Below are 22,997 nucleotides of genomic sequence, written 5' to 3'. Positions count from 1 at the left end.
GTACGACCGATATGTCCGGAGTTATTGATTATCAAATCCAAAATGGATTTTTCTGCTTTGATCAATGATAACTCGGCTCCAAATCGTCGTAATGACTTTTTTAGGCTGGAAAATTGAAAGGCATAAAATTTTCTAAAAGTATCATGAGGTCGAATTATCCAAAAAAATTTATTGAAGCCCATTGGCTTATTGGAAGACGAGCAAAAATTAAAAAAAATTTTTTTTTGGTGGTTTACTTAAGATTACTTCGAAACCGTGCATGATGAAAAAATTCCAAGTCCAGATCTGAAAAATAGAAACTTGAGGCTACAATTTGCTCCTTTTATATTTTTCTACACCCATTTTTCACCGAGTTACAGCATGTTGAAAATCACCCAAAAATTTAGAATTTTTTTCCTATCCCTTAATTTTTAGGACCAGTGTATATGGTTTTAGCAATATCTATGATCTGACCTTGATACAGGTTATCGACCGGTTGAATAATTACTTTACCCCACTCTAGGGAGTAAGTCACATAGGCTTACACGGTATCGCTCTTGCGATACGACTTAGGATACTCCTCAGTTTACGGTAATAAAGAATATCAATAGCACGTTACTAATTGGCAAGTTGATTAACATTCTTCTAGGACCGTGACCTCATTACATGGGACTTTCGTTCGAGAAATACTCATACGAATATTTCTATTGTTGACTAGGCGTCTTCGAATAACCTGAAACAGAAGAAGTGTTCTTCCGGACAGCCACGCTGATAATTTAAATAATAAATATGATCGAAAACGATGAACGTGTCGTCACAATATTAAATTTTTAACAAAAGTTTTTAATTTTAAATTTATTATTATTACAGTAATAATAGGTTCACCCTGTGAAAATAACGCATCATGTGAAGAAGTAAAATTTTCCAAATGTTCTGACTTTCAAATTTGTGTCTGTTTGGTAAATACAATGCCCGTAAACAGGACACTGTGCTTACCATTATTAAATGCACCTTGTCAAACTAATGACGATTGCTATGTCGATGATTCAATCTGCATTAATAGTGCTTGTCAATGCCGGTTTAGACCCTTAACTGAATCTAGCAATAAATGTGAACTGGGTGAGTTGTATTTTATCTCAGAACTTCAATATCTTGAAGGACGGTAAGCCATAATTTTCCTTATTTTGTTATGCAGCTCATTTAGGGATGTCATGCATGAGTAATTTTACATGTTCGAGATTATTAAACCATTCAATATGTTCAAGAAGTGGTAAATGTACATGTGACACTAACTTATATTTAATAGAAAATAATAAATGCGTACCACTAGTTGATTCAGTATGCTGGGATAATGAACAATGTGCAACAAAAAATGCTATATGTATCGAGAATAAATGTCAATGTGAGCCTAATTATATACATCAAGAATTAAACTGTAACCCAAGTACGTATATTTATTATCTATGCAGAAAATAATTTTTTTTTACACCAAACTGAAAAGTCTGATTTCCAAACGATAATTGGCGGGGAGGATGTACATTCCGGATCAACTATAGTTCAGTCATTTTTTTCCGCGCACTTACTGAGAAATAATTTCTCTCACTGCCTGTCTTCACATTCTTGCATAGAATTAAGAATATAATAGTACACTCGAAGCTATATTACTTCTTCATTATTTCCTAGACAGAATTAGGATCTATAATAGAATCTTGGCTGCATAGCAAATTGTTGTAGATAAATTAAACGTCATTAATAATATATTTTTAGCTCATCCTGTGCCAATGAATCACATTTTTTGGATTAATGTCTTTAACCAATTTTTCCCGCAAATCAGACTTTAATCGTTGCTATCACAATACATATTGCTTGATACGTTATGTTTAAAGGTGAAAATCCCAGTGGACAAAGTGACAGCACGTATCTGAGGTGACAGAACATTTTTAGCGAGGCTTCGTTTGTTATATACGGTCTCGCTACACTTGACCGTTTAACTACGTTCCCGGTCTTGTTAAGAACACGTCTTACCCTCAGAGTCGTGACGTCAATGTACTTCACAGAATCCCTACTTTCGTACATACGCATTAAAAATAATTATCGTATAATTAGTTAAATTATATATATGTTATTCACATTAGTTTACTTGAACGGAACCTGTGAAACACATTCGGACTGTAACACAATAAGATTCTCAATGTGTTCGGAAAATAATAAATGTGTTTGTAGAAACAAATACATATCAATCGACCCATTCACTTGTACAGCATCTTTAGGTGCATCTTGTAATGACATTAAAGAATGTGAACCTGCTGACTTAATATGCATTACTGGTCAATGTCAACATAATGCAAACTCGTCGATACTGTCGAATAATAAACCTTTACACGGTAAGTGCAGTCCCTAGTAACATTCTTAAAAAATTTGTACGCAAATCTGTATAATCATTCTTTAGCAAGTCTGCAGCATCAGTCTTAGACAAGTCAGCAGCAAGATGCTTCTGTACGATCTGATCAGTGCAGCTATAGTATTACTTATTGTAGACAAAATACTTACTCGACATCTATTAGCTCAGACTTGCTGCAGAATTGCTTAAGATACCTGGATATGGTTACACTCTTCATTACTTTGTGAGCATTCAGCATTAGCATAGTACATTCAGTTGCACTCTCTTAGGGTTTAATATAATTTTACCAAGTGATAATATTATTAACTTGCTGCCCTTTCATTCTTCGCCACTCGCTGAGGGTGATTTGTAAACGGGTTTTTTTAATCGACTATTTTACTAACACAAAAATATTTCTATACTTTTTTAATTACATCAAGATAGGCAAAATTGTATACTCGCTTATAGAGAATTCATTAAGGAACAATTTGAACCTAATATTAAGTCGATTCATTATTTTATGTATGTTTACAGATATATGTGTAGCGACCACGTCACTACCTATATTGTTTGATATTTATAATTTCAGATAAGTCCGTCAATCTTCGATAGTCATCGATCGCCGAATATTATCCCCCATGTAGATATGATATTTGGGAGCAACAGTACATACAAGTACACAGTACAGTACACGCGTACAATTAGAGACATACACGGCAACTAGCTTACACGTATCTAATGCGACCAACATTATTTTGTATCATATAATTAATTAAATAAAACTAATTATTTATTATTTTGTTAACACTGATGATAGGAGTCAGATAATTTTATTATCGTAGTGATTAAGTTCCATGAACCTCATCCCAGTCACTACATAGATATATATATATATATATATATATATATATATATATATATATATATATATATATATCATTTTCATAATTTGAAAAATATAATATCAATTGTATTTGTTTTTTTACATTATATTTTTCAAATTATTAAAATGATTATAACTCGGAAACTATGGACTTTAGCGACTTGACTCATACGTCTTTTTTTGAAGGAAATAAAATTTCCTATAAAATTTCTATCAGAATTTGCAATGTACTTTCACTAGTTTACGTTCTGGAAGCCAATAAAGGTAAATTTGATACGAAAAATGACTTCCTCAGCGGACATCAGTAAAACAGCTAGAATTACAGCTAAGGTACTATGGGAGCTTCTGAAAAACATCAATTGCCCTATAATTTGCGACCAAACCCGCGTCGATATAATAAAACGGAGCTGAGTATTAGAAAATTAATAAAAAAAGTAATTTAATTTACGTGTATCTTAAATGGGAAATCTTGGAAATTAAGTGGAAAGTACTTAGCATTGGAATAAAGAGCTCATATTTGATGAGAACTTTTTTCTCGATGTAGATTAAGATTTCGTATAAGCATTTGAAAAAATAATTTTTGCGGAAATGAACCACCCTAATATATGTATATATTATATATGTATATATATAACGTCGGGGTGGTTAAGGAAAATGTTAAATATAACAAATAAATTATTCAAACCAGCTAATTATGTTAAATAAATATTTTTCTTAATCGAACGAATGTAACACAGTAAAAGTAAGAATATAATAGAAAATTCGTGTATGCAGTCCAGCAATATAACTTATCGTGTCTCTACGAATGAGGTGAAGACGAAAAACGGGCAAATCGATGTTAGGCGTAGATTTCCGAAATTAATTGATCGCTTCTCACTGTAGCAATATTACAGAACTCCGTTCGATTATTATTTTTTTTATTTGATACGTGATAACTAAAGTAATGGAATATTTACAAATGATATAAGTAAATAAGTAAGTAAATGAATGAATATAATAAAGTGGTGAATTGTTACTTTGTAAAACAAAAAAAAAACTTGAATCGCGTAACTTTTTAAATATTAAACCTAACTTGGCGTTTTTGGATTTCAGTAGCTGTATTTTTATTTGACCAGGAGTTTGTTATTATCACTGCCGTGTCGACTAAATTCACCTCGTAATCCGGTTTCAATTTGTTCACAAAAATGACAATTTGTCTTCCTCGAAAATCAACAGTAAAATACTCCTCGTGTCGAGTCATTACACGATATGTATCTTCGTACAGCAGTGAGAAAGACGGTCTAACATTGTGATTTCGCACCAGTACGTGACTGCAAGTACTAAGCTTCCTGAAACAGAAAACAGAAAGCTTGCCGTGACGTGACATTTCAGCCGGTGCCAATGAATTGTAATGCAGTTTTAATGTGTTAATGATATCGTAAGGTGTAGTTTTGTTACTAGGAGTGAGTAGCTTACCAGGCAAATGAATTGGTTCACCGCACGGATTCGTATATCGCGTGTAGTTTTTGATCATAAGTCAAAAATTTTTAGATCGATGGCTGTAATTTCTGGTTAAGAAACGCCAACGGCTGCCAGTTATTGTTTACGAGTTGCTAGAGGACGGCACCGACCCCGATTTCAGATGCATCTGTTAAAACTGCACAATCCACGTCGGTTCTTGAGTGCACGAAGAGTGTTGCATCAGCGAGAATTGTTTAGCGGCATCAAAGGCGTTTTGTAAATCAGCTGTCCAGTTAACAGGATGCGATTCTTCGATTTTCAGCCCTTCCAGCACTTTAATTAATGGTGCTATAATTTTTGCTGCGTTCTTAATAAACTTTCTGTAGAAATTAATTGTGCCAAGGAATCCACGAAGTGCTTTAACGGTTTTAGGAAGATGGAGGTCAACGATAGCCTTAACTTTTTCTGGCAATGGTTTGATGCCGAGTTCTTTGATTAAGTAACGGAGGAATGTTACTTTGGTTTTGCCTAGCTGGCACTTCGGAACGTTTATTACTAGTCCGTCATCACGAATACGTAGAAATAATACCTTAAAGTGTTTTAAATGCTCCATCTTTCGATGCGACTAGTATATCGTCGATGTATGAAAATGCAAAATTTAAATCACGTGATATCTCGTCGATGAATCTCTGGAACGTCTGAGCTGCATTTTTAAGTCTAAAAGTCATATACAAATACTCAAATACGCCAAACGGAGTGATAATAGCCATTTTCTCGACATTTTTTTGGAGCAAATTGAAGTTGGAGGAAGGCTTCGGTAAAATCGACGAGGGAAAAGACTCGCTTCCTTTAAGAAGAGATCACGTCGGGGTTACCAATTTAGTGGTTAAAGGAAATATTAAATGTAATAAATAAATTATTTAAACTAACTAATGATGATAAAGAAATATTTTTATTTAACGAACGAATGTAACACAGTAAAAGTAATAATAGAATAGAAAATGCTTAAATGCGTGTATGCAGTTCAGCGGTATACTTTATTATGTCTCTACGAATAAGGTAAAGACAGGCAACGGAAAAATCGATGTTTGACGCAGATTGCCGAAATTAATCGATTGCTTCTGACTGTAGCAACGCTAGATATATATATATAAATATATATATATATATATATATATATATATGGAGCATTCCACGCCCAATCGGACGGTTCGAATAATTTTAATTGTAGAATTCCTTAATTTTTTTTTTATTTTTTTGTACCCATCAAAAAACTCTTTTTCCGAAATGTTAAAATTTTTTTGATCACCGGTTCAAAAGATATCAAATTTTAAAGAGAACCGCTCTTTTTATGGTTTTTTACTGAGAACATTTTAGGGAATAGTTTAAATAAAAATACTCTCGGAATAAAAAACTATCATTTTTCCATGTACTTTTGGAAAAAAAATACTAAAAAATCATTTCAAGTGTTTTAATAAGTGGTTTTTTATTTTCAAAATTTAAATTCAATTTTTTAAAGTGAGTGCACATTTTGATTTCCTTCAAAATGTTTTGCAGTGAACTAATACTCATATCACAATTTTTAGGCTGGTCTGGTCGTAGGTTCTCAATAGCTAAAATTTTTTTTCGATTTTTGAAAATTAAAAAAAATTTTTTTTTCCTCTATTTTATCAAAATTTATCACTGGTTTCTCTCTTTCAAAGTATTTTGAAAAACTTCATGTATATTATTCACTATAACAAGCATAAGAAATTGTTAATAATTAACGAAGATTAATGATTATTTCCAATGCAACTTCCTGCACTGATAGAATGATTTATTACTGAGTACCAAATGGATTTATTGACAAACTTTTTAATCACTTATTTGGGAGAATAAAATGTTTTGTGCCCATTAATATAATTTATTATAACTTAATAAATCATTTTTTTATCTCAATTAAATCTCATTAAGGTAAAATAAATATTTGCTTCCACCAAAGAAATATTTGGTAATCAGTACTAAATATTTTTTTGGTAAGTTTTGTCGGTAAATGGCTCGTTCAGAATTGAAATCACATGCAATAACTATTTTTTTTATTTAGATAAAAAACAGTATACAAAAAAAACATTTAATTTGAATTTAAAAATATTTTCATAAATCTCTCGCGTATTCTTTTATAATCATTAACAATTTTTTATAGTTGTTATGATAAATAATACACATGACGTTTTTCAAAGTAAGTTGAAAGAGAGAAACCAGTGATAAAATTTGCTAAAATAGAGGAAAATAAAATTTTTTTTTAATTTGCAAAAATCGAAAAAAATAGTAGCTATTGAGAACCCGCGACCAGGCTGGCCTAAAAAGTTGTGGTGTGAGTAGTAGTTCACTGTAAAACATTTTAAAGAAATTCAAAATGTGCACTCACTTTAAAAAATTGAATTTAAATTTTGAAAATAAAAAACCACTTATTAAAACACTTGAAATGATTTTTTTGTATTTTTTTTCCAAAAGTACATGGGAAAATGATAGTTTTTTATTCGGTGAGTATATTAATTTAAACCATTTCCTAAAATGTTATCAGTAAGAAACCATAAAAAAAGCGGTTCTCTTTAAAATTTGATATCTTTTGAACCGGTGATCAAAAAAAATTCAATGTTTCGGAAAAAGAGTTTTTTGACGGGTACAAAAAAATAAAAAAAAGTTGTGAAAGTGACGTCATTCCCCTTCCACCGTATTAGGGGTAACCAGAAGGTCCATCCTCTAGTCTCAAGGACCGGTAGTGGAAGATGAGGGATGCAAGTGGGCCTCGCACTTATCCCCACCCTTGGGATAACTGTAGGACCCTAGCGACGAGGGAAGACGACGCACTTCTGAGTGGATCCCCAATCCGTACACTTCAATTATTGTATGTCTATTGTCCTGCATACCATTGTAACCATTTACCTATTCATCTGTAATCTCATTATTGTTAATAAATTTCTGGTGACTGAATAACGCTTTTCTTACAGCTTCAGAAGTGGGATAAAGGACGGTTACTATTTGCGAGTATTAATAAATATTAGTGTGAGTAGTGCATGTGTAGTGATTGTGTTGTGCGATTAACACAGCATCGAATTAGTAAATAACCGTTGAGTGAAATAAACCAATCAGTGTTAATAATGGCTCGTTCACGTGATAGGAGAGCGCGTTCACGTTTCCGCAGTCGATCGCAAGATACGTCATCGCGAGTGAAACGTCGAAGTAGATCATCTCGAAGAAGTTCGGGAAATCAACGTAAACGCTCGGTAACCGAGGATCGCCAGAGTGGCAACGGGCGCTTAAGTTATTGATCGAAACAGTGAAAACCGTGGTGAATCGACCAACACCACGACCATCAAAAAATACTGAGGGAAAGGCACTCATTCCGAAGTTCGATCCCCAGGAGAAAAACCAAACAATTGATGTTTGGATCCACCGAGTCGAGGAGTTCCAGGAAATCCATGGCTGACACGACACGACCGTCGCAACTCTTGCCATCGACAAACTAATGGGCGTCGCGAGAACTTGGTATGAAGGCCTACCAAGTATTACATTTACCTGGACCGAATGGAAAGAACAGCTGAAATTAGCGTTCACGGACTACACCGAGTTACCCGAGCGATTGACTACGATGCTAGCGAGAACAAAAGGCAAAGATGAATCAATGATGCAGTATTACTTTGCAAAACTAGCACTGGTCATATCCTGCAATATCCAGGGTAAAGAAGCGGCAGCATGTATAGCATACGGAATAGCGAATTATTCTTTGCGGATGACCATCAAGAAAAATGATTTTCAGACACCAAAAGAGTTGAGAGTCTTCTTGAGCAAAGCAGAGGAATTACCGGATAACCATGGTAAAAAGAACCATAGCAAAAACCACCACGAGCGGCAACACTTCGCCGGACAACAGCGGAATTCCTACCGTTTCTATCAATCGGCAAAGAAACCGCGTCAAGAACCAATCAAGCAGGAGAAAAGAGAACTGACCCGAGGATCAGCAGCACCGGCAGCAAAATTAGCGGATTCAGTGCGACGCTACCGATGCAATAAAACTGGACACATCGCCAGGCATTGTTCAGAAAGTAAAACCGAAAATAAAGAGAAAAAGGTGCTGCGTATCGAAACTACTCAGCCACGAACGGAAGATAGGCGATTCCAAGAGGCGGTTGTCAACGGCACTTTATTCAAGGCGTACGTGGATGCCGGAAGTCAGTGTGTCACCTTAAGAAAGGCTGACACGATGCAGCTGGGGTTGCAACCAACGGAAGTAGTGCTGTGAGGTTACGGAGGAGGTATTGTCCGACCGAATGGAGTTGTCAAGCCAAATTGAAGGTTGACTTGGCTGAAGGAGTCGTCGAGATTCATGTCGAACCCAACGACCTCCAAAATGTACCACTTATTGTGGGACAACCATTTTTAGATCTACCAGGGGTCACTATGGTCCAGAGGGATGGACGTTTGTGACTGTTTGACAACGTAGTGGCTCATCTGTCAGAAATGGAGAAACTTCCCCCGCAGAAAATAGCACTGTGGGCTAAAGAGACGATGGTCATACCGCTGAAGCATGCACCTAACATCGAGGTCAAGGTGAGAAGTAAAATTATTGGTGCTTTATATGTAGAGCTAAGCGTACGCGGTAAAGAAGGTCAGGAACATTACATTCCAAGAAGCATGTTAAATACAGAAACTGGGGTGCTCCCAGTTGTTAATTTGACTGATAGACCGTTAACTATTTGTCAAAATAAAATAATCACCAGGGCTGAGCGTGCCCGGGAGGAGTCCTAAGAAGAGAGTTACATTAGAATAATGATGCGTACAGTAAAAACAGAATCTCAAAACAATTTACTGCGCGATCAAATTCTAGCCGGTCCGGAAGTACCTTCATCTGAAAAAGATGCGTTGTATGCTTTGTTAGATAAATATTGCGATTGCTTTGCATCTAATGTGTCCGAATTGGGCCAAACTCGGGTGGCGGAGATAAACATCGAATTGAACAGTAATTCTGTAGTAACTTATAGGCCCTACCGATTATCATACCCCGAACGTGAGAAGGTACGCGGCATAGTCGACGAGCTAAAAGAAAATAACATCACTCGAGAGTCGAATTCTATGTTTGCCAGTCCCATCCTTTTAGTCCGGAAAAAGGACGGCGAGATAAGGATTTGTGTCGATTATCGAGCCTGAAATGCTATAACGAAGAAAGATAGGCATCCACTGCCGTTAATTGACGATCAACTCGATAGGTTGCAAGGAAATTCCTTTTTCACAATTTTAGATTTGTTTTCGGGATATTACCAAATACCCGTTGCGGAATGTTTCATCGAAAAAACAGCGTTTTTTACGCCCGATGGGCAATACGAGTTTCTTCGAATGCCGTTTAGGTTAGCCAATGCACCTGCCGTATTCCAGAGGATGATAAATCAGGTCACAAATCCCTTACGCGGAACTATTTGTGTCTTAGCGTATATTGACGACATCCTGATTCCATCAAAGGACATTGAGTCTGGGTTACATGCGTTAAAACTTGTGCTACATGCGCTGCGGGAAGTGGACTTTACTCTCAAGTTGAGTAAATGCATGTTTTGACAGTCGAAATTCGATTACTTGGGTTACGGAGTAACGAGTAAAGGGATTAGGCCGGGCGGTCATAAAATCGAGGCTGTTTCTGAAATTCAAGTACCTCACGATGTTCATAGTGTAAGAAGATTTATTGGCCTAGCCAGCTATTTCAGAAAATTTATCGAAAACTTTGCCATAATAGCTAGACCACTTACACTGTTGACAAAGAAATCTGAGGCTTGGCGGTGGGGAAATGAACAGCAGGAGGCCTTCGACACTTTAAAAAACAAATTAGTTTCGAGGCCTCTACGAGCGTTGTACAAGCCTAGCGCGAAAACAGAATGACATACAGATGCTAGTAAACTTGGGTTAAGTGGAATATTGTTACAACGAAAAGACGATGGTGCCATAAAACCTATTGCATACTTTAGTAGACAAACTAACAAAGACAAACAAAAGTACCATTCTTACGAACTAGAGACTCTTGCAGTCATAAGCAGCCTACAGAGGTATCGGGTTTATTTATATGGTTTCCGGTTCAAAATTATTAGTGACTATAGCGCACTGCGGGCCACTTTCCTAAAAAGAGACTTGTTACCGCGCATCGCCAGATGGTGGATTCAATTGTTAGTATATGACTGTTTCATTGAATATCAAGCCGGAATAAAAATGCCTCATGCTGATGCACTTAGCCGTAGTCCGTACGAACCGAGTGAGACGTCCGCTAATATCGAAGACATTGGGTTATTGCACATAGAACTAGGTGATTGGTTGTTATGCGCGCAATTACAAGACCCGGAGTTGAAACGTATTCACGAGATATTGAGCCACAATAATTCTGATGAATCGTGCCAACAGATTTGTAATGATTATACCTTAAAATATAATCGTATATTCCGAGAAGAAGCAGATGGACTTAGGTGGGCTGTACCGCGAACGGCAAGACAGCGCATTGTCAAAATTTGTCACGACGATATAGATCACCCAGGGGTTGAGAAAACTTTGAATGAATTGCAAGCAGATTATTAGTTTCCGTATAGCAAAAGTTACGTTAAAGAATACATTTCCTCGTGTTTGGAGTGTCTGTATAATAAGGGCCCCAGCGGGAAGCAGCCAGGTCATTTATACCCGATAGAAAAGGTTGCCAAGGCAATGGACACTGTACACATCGACCATTTGAGTCCCCTTCTGCTAAGTACAAACAAAAATACACAGATTCTTGAAGTAGTAGATTCTTTTACTAAGTTCACATTCGCCAAGGCCGTTAAGAATACGCAGGTTAGGCCCGTAATGCAAATGCTGGAGAGCATCAGAGTTTTTTTGGTCCCCACGGCGGATTGTTAGTGACCGAGGTACAGCATGTATGAGGCACAAATTTAAAGACTTCTGTCGGAAAAATGGTATAGTACACATGATTACTGCCGTGGAGACTCCAAGAGCAAATGGCCAGGTAGAACGTTACAATAGGACAATTTTAAGCATGTTATCAGCGAGCGCTAGAGACGACCGATGGTGGGATCAGGAATTGCCGAACGTTGTTTGGGGAATAAATAATACTATCAATAAAGCCACGGGTAAATATCCCCTGAGTTACTATTAGGATTTCAACCGCGGAACGCTGCTGAGTCGCGCATTCTTAATGCAATATGGAACGATTCTCACGATTCTGTTGATCGTGAGCAGTCTCGAGAAGAGGCAGCTGGGGCAATCCGACGCTCGCAGCGAAAGCAGCAAGAGCGTTATAATCTTAGAAGGGCCCCTCCTCGGCTGTTTAATTGTGGTGATTTAGTACTAGTTAGACGAGTAATTAATAGTAATGACGGGTCAAGCAAAAAGTTATTACCAAAGTACGCTAGACCATATAAAATTACCAAGGTTCTCGGCAACGATCGCTGCGTTGTCAGGGACGTAATTAATTAATGTGACGGGACCGTTAGGTCCACCTACGTTTGACGGGAGGCCGATACCTCACCCTTATGGACATACTCGCACTGCGTAACCCTATTTGTATATTATGACTCCACCATATATTATAAAAGCGAAATGTGAGCATATGCTCACATGAGCTTACCCATTAGGCATGCAGTGCATGTGGATGCCTCACGCACAGCCACCACGAGTCCGACCTCACATGAGCCCAAACGCTCCTCCCATCTCAAGAAATAAAGAGACTCTGGTCGGAGTGGGGTTTGGAATGGGTCTCCCATGGTACCAGACTTCAGCTCTGGTCAACTGCTTGCATAGGATAAGTGGTGGGACACAAGTTCTTTCCAACCCATATGGGGTACCTCCACTCGTTGTCGGAGACGTGCCAGGTGCTCCTAGGTCACAGAAACCATACACTGGCGTGTATCCGGGCGAGAAGCTGAAACTTTATGTCACTGGGGTCAGCAGCGCCGACTCCGAGCACAGCAGTGGCGAAGACACTCCACCTGCTAGTCCACCGGGTACGCACCGACCTATTATTAATAAAGATCAGGTTGTGGGTGGTGCAAGTGGGAACAGGGGCCGACAAAGGTCGGTCGAGTAGTAGCTGAGACGAGTCGTATGATCGTAGGACGATCGGGCGGTTATAAATGACCGAGCGACGACTCTAACGTCCTGGTAGTTGCGTTGAGAAACTGCGAAGATCGCTGATCGATCAAGCGCCAGTAAAGGTGGTTTCTGCGCACTACTAGTGATTGGTGACGGTTTTCACCAGCATGTGGTCGTCAGTAAGCACTGACGATGTCATTGGGCCCAGCTTATTGCATGTAATGGAGACGAATGAGCATAAATACGACCTGCTATTGCATGACCATAGTTGTATTATTGTCGAAAATTGACATCTACTATTATGGTGCACAGGTAAACGACGAATAACAAGGAGCATGGTGAGCAAGGAGGACGTGAATAACGTCGGGCTGGCCCACTGAAAGTAACGTCATCCCCCTTCCGCCGTATTAGGGGTAACCAGAGGGTCCACCCTCTAGCCTCAAGGGTCGGTAGTGAGAGATGAGGGGTACGAGCGGGCCTCGCACTCATCCCCACCCTTGGGATAAGTGAAGGACTCCAGCGACGAGGGAGGACGACGCACTTCTGAGTGGATCCCCAATCCGTACACTTCAATTATTGTATTTCTATTGTCCCGCATACCATTGTAACCATTTACCTATTCATCTGTAATCTCATTATTGTTAATAAACTTCTGGTGACTGAATAACGCGTTTCTTACAGTTGAGAAAATCTAAAATTAAAATTTTTCAAACTGTCCGATTTGGCGTGGAATGCCCAATTAATTAAAAAAGGTCGATCCCAACCATTGGTCGATGTGAAATGAAATGACCCATATATATATATATATATATATATATATATATATATATATATATATATATATATATATATATATATATATATATATTAGGGTGGCGCATAAAAACCGATTATTTTTTTTTTCGAGTCTCTTATGAAAATTTGTTGGTTTACGTTGTTTTAAGAAGATTCTCCAAAAATCAGCACGATAAAAAATTTCCTAGAGGTCGCTCACGAATTTTGAAAATATAAAAAATGATCGAAATTCCAATTTTTTATTTCAAATTTTTTTCTTATGGCAGCAATAGTTTATATTTGTGAAATCATCACTATGTTAAAAATTTAAGTCCAAAATTCAAATTTTTAAACCTCGCTCAAGAATTTTAAATGTTTCCGAGTGCTGTCTTTTGAACGGTTTCGAGCGACCCTTAAATATTAATAATAAAGCTTCTCGATTTTTCCACCATCAATTGGCATCACAGTGAACGAAAATATAACCCGAGAAATAATAAGTTATTTACATACTTTTTTATTTTTTAATTGAATTTGTAGGTTTTTCCGCTTATTCAAAACTTACCAAATTTTATTATTTAAGACTGTCCTGTATATTTTTGATTATGAAAAAGTTATATTGTACTGAAATGACAATAATTGAGTTATAAAAAAATACAACAACTAATTCAAACTATTATATACGAATTATCAGTTAATATTCAAAATTCTTGAGCGCCGTTTGAATATTTAAATTTTGGGCTGAAATTTTCAGCATGGTCATCAATTAACCAGTATAAACTATTGCTGCCACGAGAAAGAAAAAATTTAGAAATTAAAAATTCGAATTTCAATCATTTTTGATAATTTCAAAATTCGTGAGCGACCTCTTAAAAATTTTTTATCGAGCTCATTTTTGGAGAGGCTTCTTAAAATATCGTAAACCAACAAATTTTTATGCGAAATCGAAAAAAAAATAGTCGGTTTTTTTGCGCCACTCTAATATATATATATATTTATGTATATATATATATATATATATATATATATATATATATATATATATATATATATATATGTGTATATATATATATATATATATATATATATATATATATATATATGTATATATATATTGTGACGTTATTTTTCGTATGGGGGTCAAATCAAAGTGAACGTCACAAACACCAACTGATTTTTACTGTATTTACGAGCATGGTAACTCAAGACTTAGAATTTAGCGTACAGGTATTAACGATTTTGATACAGATTTTTGATTTAAGTTATAGTTTAAGAATTAAATATGGAGTAACGTTTAGCTACAGTTATGGGTTTTGTTAAGAAAAATTATAGCAAAGACTTAGTATCAGAATGATGGGAATTTAGTATGGAATATTGTTTGAGATTTAAAGTTTGAGATAATGATAAAGTTTGAGTTTTAGTTTACAGTTTTGGAATTTTGAGTATGTGGAGAAGTCAGTGTTACCGTGGAGCGGGATTTGAATTAGTCACCCGGTATCATCTGATGATAGAACCTAGTTCTATCCCTATGAGACTTCTTGGTAGATTGCAGAGGTCTAGCTGAAATGCTAGCGCTCCAGTATAAAAGGAATCTGATGGATGCAGATTGGGATCAGTTTTGAGTTTTGGTTTGGCAGGCCTCAACAGTAATATTGTGACCGTTGCTGTTGTGGAAGCCGTTTGGTCATTTTTAATTGCTTTTGTCTGACAGGCCTCAGAGGACAAGTCATGACCACTTGTACAGCTGAGGAAGTCATAGGTCACTTAGTTTTAAGTTTACGATCCCAGCTGAAGTCTGTTCCAGGAGAGCAACTACCAAGGATATCCATACTCAAAGTCAGGTTTAGTGAGTACGTTTGGTGAGGTATAAGCCTCCAGTTATCGATATGGTAGAGTTTGGGAATTGATTTATGGATTTAGAATATAGAGGTCAGTTATAAATAATGATAAGATTTAGTTTCGGATTTTTGGATTGAAAAAAAAGGAGAGTCGAAGGGAGACCTTCGAAGAGTACGGACGTGAGCATTCAGCTCTGGTCGCTCGAAGCGAGCAGACGTGTCCAGAAATAGCGTTACAGTTCATGGCATTGCGGAAAGCTACAGATTAAGAGTATTGTTACAGAAGTATTATTTTAAACAGTGTAAGACGTTACTCGATATTTCATTCATCCGTAATCAGGTATGAAATAATTATTATAATTATCAATAATTAATTGAGTTCGAGTCAGAGTCTTGAGATATGATGCTACTGTTTTAATTAAAGAAAATATTCAAGAACTGAGAGAATTATGGGGATGTTGTTACAGTTTAGAGTCATGTTCACGATTTATTGTTAATATTATTTTATAAAATAATTATACGAAATATGTTTAATTATTAAACCAATTGCCGTCTAATTGACGTCAATACTAGACACATGTACGTTAGTTTTACTAGTTTTGTGGAAGAGAATGTTCTAGAATATCGTTTTTTATAATTTATTGTTCTAGGTTACTGAATATTAGTTAATTGTGGATTAGCTCTAGTAATTAATTAATTTATTTTTAATGTATCGATAAATATCCTTTAGATGCCAATTTACCTGTTTGTCAGGATTTATTTCATTATTATTAGATTCAGTATTTTGTTATAAAGAAGAATTGCTTGTACGAAGCTACAATATTTTTGTAATTGTTAAATGGAGGTTTTAGATTATTTGTTGTTTAATAAAAATTGCAAATTCACTGATAATCTACATGAATTTGAAATAATGTAACCCGGACCACTCCCTCCCTCCATAAACCTACACACTGAGCGACACCATGGCATACCGTTACTCTGTTTTTAGTTTTCCAGTCTCTGTTTTTGTTTTGCTTATAAGTTCTGAGCATTTTGTTAAGCTTTAGTTTTTATTTAGTTGCGTGGTTTTGGTGATAATTCCACAGATCAAAAATTATCCGGTTTTTATTTATGCGTGGTTTTGAGATAGTTCCACAGATCAAAAGTTTTATCTAATTCTTAAGATTTACTGGTTTGGTGATTCCAGTGATAAAAATTACCTGGCGCCCTGATAGTATTGAGACTGGAGGCTAAGGATAGAGAACGAAGTTTGTAGCGCGGAATTAATAATTTAATTTTTGTCGTTATAATATATATATATATATATATATATATATATATATATATATATATATATATATATATATATATATATATATTGTAACGGGATTTTCACCACCGGGGATCTACCGGAGTGAAGTCCAAATACACTTACGCTTTTGGCAACCTTGTTCAAAAATTTTACATTTGGGCGCCAGGTGATTTAATAATTACCAATAAACAATTTTCAAATATAAATCGGCTCAGGGTGGCGGATCGGGGGAAGGTCAGGCACTTAAGATTACGACAAAATAATTGATCATTATTAACAAAATAATTAATCGTATATTAAACAGAAGAAATAATTGATCGGTATCACAATTAAAAATGATCGATTACAAACAAAATATAAATGCTGTGGTCGGCTTGACTCAATATAAACAAATTTATAAAAAAAAACGTAGTTGATCGAAAAACAATGTCAGTTCATTGCTCAGAAAAAAAAATAACAGTCGGTTGCAGAAATAAAACGAACTTTTTTTAATTCACAAAGACACATATACGACGTAGTTCTTAACGAAATACTCGACCAGTGACGTTAGAGTATTTTACATGGCAAGACTCAGCTGCCGCAACGAATCAAGAAGAGATAATCGCGATTCTCAGAAATACTCGAATGAAATAAAATAAAGTAAAATACTATTTTATTTTGGTAACGCGTTAATTTCACTATCACATAACTATTGCCCGTCATTAATTATTAAATTAATTATTATTTACCCAAAACGCGTTTCACTTGTTCAATACACAAAATCAGTCGGTCATACACTTTACTCAGTTCTCGTGCCGAGGTTTCGGCTTGTTCACTTATTCACGAGAAGCGATTTATTGTTCACTCGGATTGCTATTAACAGCATATATCGATTTGTTAAAAAATCCGAATCAAAACTGTTCGTTGGTCGAAGTTGAATTGTTCAAAACAAAAACGCGGCCATTCAGTACGAAGTCTATCCCGGATCTCGCGTTTTTCCTATATGCTGCTGGAAGTAACTTGTCGACCAGCTCCAAGCAGCGATGTCCTAGTGTTTATATGATGGAAAGGGTGCTACTTAGTTTTGCAAGTAGATAAAAATAAAGAAAATCTTATTACTAGCTAGCGATAGAGATGAGGCTCAACCAGGAGTTCTTAGGTGTGGGTTGTCTGCGGTGACTTATTATCATAAACAATATATAGGTGAAAAATAGAAATATATTGAAATTAATTATAGATTACAATATAGACGATAAATTATAACCCATACTTTACAGAAGAAAAGAAAATAAGACAACAGTTTTAGAGAAATAATGTGAAAATAATTACTCTCGTGAAGCCAACATTATACGCATAAATAATTTAAAAACTGACAGTATGCAGTATCAATACGCTCGAATCAACTTATATTACGGCGATCTGCCGACGGCTCGCGTAGACTCTGGCGACGGAAATAACTCCTTGGTGACGATCAGGATCGGCTGTTTCGGCTTCTCCTGGATATTGTGCACCCTTATGCGTTTGCTTCGCCGTAGATGCGACAAGATCCAACCAAGTTGGATTCACCAAGTTTTGGTATACGTAACAACGTATACCGGTATTGTCAGAGATATCACTCAGTAACTCGAGTATTACTCTCGACAATTATAATTTAATTGAATTTTTAATGCTAAAAAAATGTCAAAAAAAAATTTTTCGATTCCAAAAAACAAGTTTCAATTTTTTTGATTTCTTTGATTTTTTTTGACATTTTTTGGAAATTTTTTTTTTTTTTACTATTTCTCTCACATTTACTGAGTTACCGATGCAAAAATGAAAGAAAAGAAAAAAAAATTTTTTTTTATTTTGATTATGATTACACAATTAAAAGAACAAAACTTGTTACTTTCATTGTTTAGCAAAACTTTTATCGATCACCCCCAAAAAAACGGCCCAATAGATCAATCTAAAAATTTATAGGGTTATTGGAGGTACATTAAGCTAGAAAAATCCCTGGCAACAATATTTTTTTTATCCATATTTGCAGAGTAGCGGTTAATTTACTATAAAATAAAAAAAAAGTCATTTTTTTGTATTTACTTCTAAAGGATGTTGAAAATAAAAAAATTGTTCCTTCTAAAAAATGATAAACGGGTCTTGTAGAGAATTTATTCAAGTTTTTAACGCCACCTTCAAATTTACTGTGCAATCATTGGTACCTGAAATATCGATGATCAAAGCCAAAAGGATCATTTTTTGTTCGAAGGCTGATATCTCTGCGACAAATAGTCCTACGAGGTTAAAAGATAGCCAAATTGAAGATGAATAAACTTGCCAAATGACCTATGCATTGGGTTAGTTGACAAAATTTTTCCACGGTCCGTGGGCTTTTTGGGAAAAACAAAAAAAAATTTAGAAATTGTTTGTCTCGTGGTATTTCTCATGCAAGCGTAATAACCAGACCTTTTAAAAAATTGTGATGGAAAAGCACTGAAACTAGAGATTTCAAGCTATGAAATGCTTTTTTTGAAATCTCGATAAGATTATTTTTTACAAAGTTACAGCCTACCAAAAATTACTAAAAAATTGATAAAATTTTTTTGTTCCTTTAATTTTTTGCGTTAGAGTATAACCTCTTTACCTCGGGGTGAGTGTTTAAGGAGAACAAGACCTCATTATTCAGCATACTAAGTGCACTAGCAAGGTTTATTGACATTCCGTCTAACCTTATTTCATATTTCGATTTTTCTTTGTTACAACAGCTGAAACCATGGTGGCCGAGGTGTCTCAAGTTACGGAAAATAGTCTAGAAGTTGAAAAAGTTAAGACACCTGACGAGGATAGTACAAATAATGTTGTAGATCCACAATTTGAAGATAAACAAAATCTCTCAATAACAATATAGAGAATAAATCGGTTAAAATAAATCAGGACATACTAAGAACCTTAAGGGATGATCCAAATACAGCTGTCAAATCGACTCGATACTTTCACCCTGAGTTGAAAGCTAGATGGGAAAAATGGACCAGAGAAGGTTTACCGGAAAAATTTAAAACAGATATTTTAGAGAAATATTCACGTGCCGGTGAAATTCGCCTGGAAGCACCTAAAGTTAATTGAGGTGTTTAAATGACTGAGGTGGCTGCTTAGAGAGATAAACATTTTGTAGATTTAGAAAATACAGAAGGTTTTGCAGTTGTAGTAATCATTACTATTATTTTTTTTTATTTGATAATATGATTAATTTTTTTTTTATTATGAATTTTTGTTAATCTTTTAAATTTATAATTTGATTTTTTTATTTCTTATTTTCATTATAATTTATTACTATTCAATTTTTTTTTTTAATATCCCGTCTTTCTGTATTTAATGTCGCTATTTTTTTTTCAATCCTACTGTAATGGAAGTGTTGCTACCAATAGTCAATTAAGAGAAAAACGAAAAATAATAATTAAAGTAGAAACAAAATAGCAGTTTCATTTTCCATACATAATTAGTTTCCCGTTTATAGTAAAACTACAATGAAACTAGAAGGATTTAGATAGCGTTTGGCTGAGAAGTTCTTGTAATCAAAAGTACAAAAATAATGAAAAAAAGTTAAGCCGATTTATTGTGTTGATCGAGAGTTATCGTGCTTTTGTCTCTGGAATTAAAATAATTAATATTCAGTTAATAGAATGATCAATCGACTTAATATTGGATTGTAATAATTTTTTAATAAATTGTCTTAGTATTAGTTCATAATTTGACCCATTTTAGTGTAATTAAAAAAGTGTAGAAATAATTTAATTTGAGTCGAAAAAAAATAGATCAATGGTAAAGCTTCCTTAGCGCTATTCCGCTTAAAGTGTGTAGTACATCTTCTTGAAGTCTTGTTTGAATCTTCCGTAAAAAATTTTTTGAGGCACATCCATCAAGTCACTTGCTTAAAACAATATTAAGGTGTCTTGGACTTCAGATAAATGACTAACCAGTGCTAATTTGTAAGTATTTTCACAGTTGCCTTAGGAAGTTCATGTCAAACAGATGCAGATTGTACAGCTATTCCGAATTCGAAGTGTTCTATCGGTAAAAGATGCATCTGTGAGCTGACTACCAATGCGGCCAATAAATTCGCTTGTAAGCCAACTTTGTATGGATATTGTACAAGCAATGATCAATGCCATGGTAGTTTATATGATTGTGTGAATAATAAGTGTCAGTGTAAGCAGGACTATACATCAGTGTCAGCTGATCAATGTACTGCAAGTGCGTTTAATTTATTTGATGAACATAAATTCATAAGTTTTTACTATTCACTTATTAATTTAATTTACTTATTTAAATATTTTTTCACAGCACATCTACTGTATTCTTGCACTTATGATTCAGAGTGCAGTGATCCGTGGCATTCACATTGCTCGTATCACGGTAAATGTGTTTGCAGATCGAATAATATTGCAGTGAATCGAGCTACATGTCTACCTATTTTAAATGGATCCTGTTGGAGGGATGATCAATGCACTATCGAAAATTCTATTTGCATTGATTTTCGGTGTGTATGTGAATTGAACTTTATTGCGGTCGCCAAGAATTTATGCATATCAATTAATTCATCGATACCTCAGCAATAAAAATTATAATGGGAATTAGCCTAAATTTATGATTTCCATATAATTTCCGATAGCAATCAGTATTGATGCAGATAAAGATATTCACATGGCTTCCTATAGGAATCTACACCAAGCCAAATTTATATGGGAATCTAGTATGGATATCCATGTAGATTTTAACCTTGATACCATAAACAGCATATGTATAACAGGAAACTGTTACCTTGATCATCCTTTTTCAGAGCACCACTGGAAGTATTAAGATCTAACAACACTGGATCTTAAAATTTAAGGGTCATTGTAAGTTTATAACTGTAAGAGAAGAAAGAGAAAGGTTTATTCATAAATAACTTTAAATTAATTGAAAACAACAATTTTAACCTTTATTCACTCATCTACCTTTAATAGTTTTTATTTTGAACCTAAAGAAAGTAACCATTTCCTTATTTCATAGTCAGTTACATTTGCCATATTTGATTATAAACCTTTTAGTATTAACTAATTGAAAATTACAATAATCAACTACCTTTGGTATGTTTATTCTAAAATCGTTTCACCTTAACAAAATTTCCTTATAGCTTACACTAGTCAACTACGTTTGACATAATTATCCTGAACCTTAAACCTTTTCTTTTATTTTAAAACCATTTATTATTTTAAGTATTACATTATTCACCACGATTATAATTTGATCATCGTGATCTTTCCCACACACACACACACACACACACGCGCGCGTATATATATATATATATATATATATATATATATATATATATATATACACACACACACACTCGAGTTCCTTGGACTTTGGCACACGCATGCACTAAATTTATAATAAAGTAGCATCCGGCCACGACTAGGTTTTTCTGCCTCACAACTTTACCTGAATGAATTAATCAGTTAAAATTTATTTATAAAAATTAGAGTTGATTATTTATAATTTTCACTATCAATTGTTATCTCTTATCAATTTATCTCTTATCAATTTAGTTTAGTTTAGTTTATTTATTTACGATCATGGAGCTGCTGCTCCTTGTGATTAAATATCAATATACATGTTATTCTGTTATTATTATTAGTGATAACAATTAAATGAATTCAACAGAATGCAATACAATTTAGACGCTTACTCATTCATTCTTACAAATATAATAGTTTAATCTATTAAGGTTCTACTGATTATCTAGATCCATTAAATACAAAGAGCATTTATTTCGAAATTCATTCAAAGTTACTGATTTCATAACTTCGATTGGAAGCGAGTTCCAATAATTACAGCCCGTAATCAAAAATGACTTTTGGTAAGTTGTTGTTCGAGAAAATGGAACTAGAAGAGTATCTGTTTTGGAGAAATCTCGACGAGTTGCAATGTTGGGCCTGAGGACTAACTGGTGCTCAAAAAGTTCTGGTCGCATAGGACTTAAAGCTTCATAAGATTCGCATGAGATAAGATGTAGCCTATGACTATAAAGTATTAGCCATCCCAATTGATGTCGACATATGCTCATCTCTCTTAATTCTCAATGCAAATCGTAAGCAGTTATATAATGAAACGAACAGTGATCTCTCAAGATACAGCCCTAACGGGTCTCGGCTTTATACTATCCCTGTTGCAAACATTATTCACTTCGACCGTATTGGCGAAAGGTTCGCCCAAGGTACATAAATAACTATAATCAATGTTATTCAAATGATTCTCAAATGTTAGCTTACTATTTGTGTAGACACCCAAACCTCTAATGCCATCGACCTGAGGTACTAA

General features: G+C 34.9%; 1 protein-coding gene across 2 annotated transcripts in view; it reads left to right on the top strand.

Moving 5' to 3' along the window:
* The window catches only part of LOC103573847 (prion-like-(Q/N-rich) domain-bearing protein 25), a 48,014-nt gene extending 26,467 nt beyond the window's left edge, over window positions 1-21,547 (top strand). The window contains exons 4-8 of one of the 2 annotated variants that reach the window (XM_014441377.1): window positions 850-1,098; window positions 1,175-1,423; window positions 2,115-2,363; window positions 20,637-20,885; window positions 20,976-21,547. In XM_014441377.1, the coding sequence (XP_014296863.1) occupies window positions 850-1,098; window positions 1,175-1,423; window positions 2,115-2,363; window positions 20,637-20,885; window positions 20,976-21,250 (1,271 nt within the window). In that variant the 3' untranslated portion in view covers window positions 21,251-21,547. Of the gene's footprint in view, window positions 1-849; window positions 1,099-1,174; window positions 1,424-2,114; window positions 2,364-2,948; window positions 3,018-20,636; window positions 20,886-20,975 lie in introns of those variants that run through there. The other variant, XM_008553085.3, reaches the window with a different exon arrangement.
* The last annotated feature ends 1,450 nt before the right edge of the window (window positions 21,548-22,997 follow it).

The sequence above is a fragment of the Microplitis demolitor genome, chromosome 10, assembly GCF_026212275.2.
Source record: "Microplitis demolitor isolate Queensland-Clemson2020A chromosome 10, iyMicDemo2.1a, whole genome shotgun sequence".
In the NCBI taxonomy this organism is placed as follows: Eukaryota; Metazoa; Arthropoda; class Insecta; order Hymenoptera; family Braconidae; genus Microplitis; species Microplitis demolitor.
Note: the sequence above shows the minus strand (reverse complement) of the source record. Positions and strands in the feature narration are given on the sequence as shown.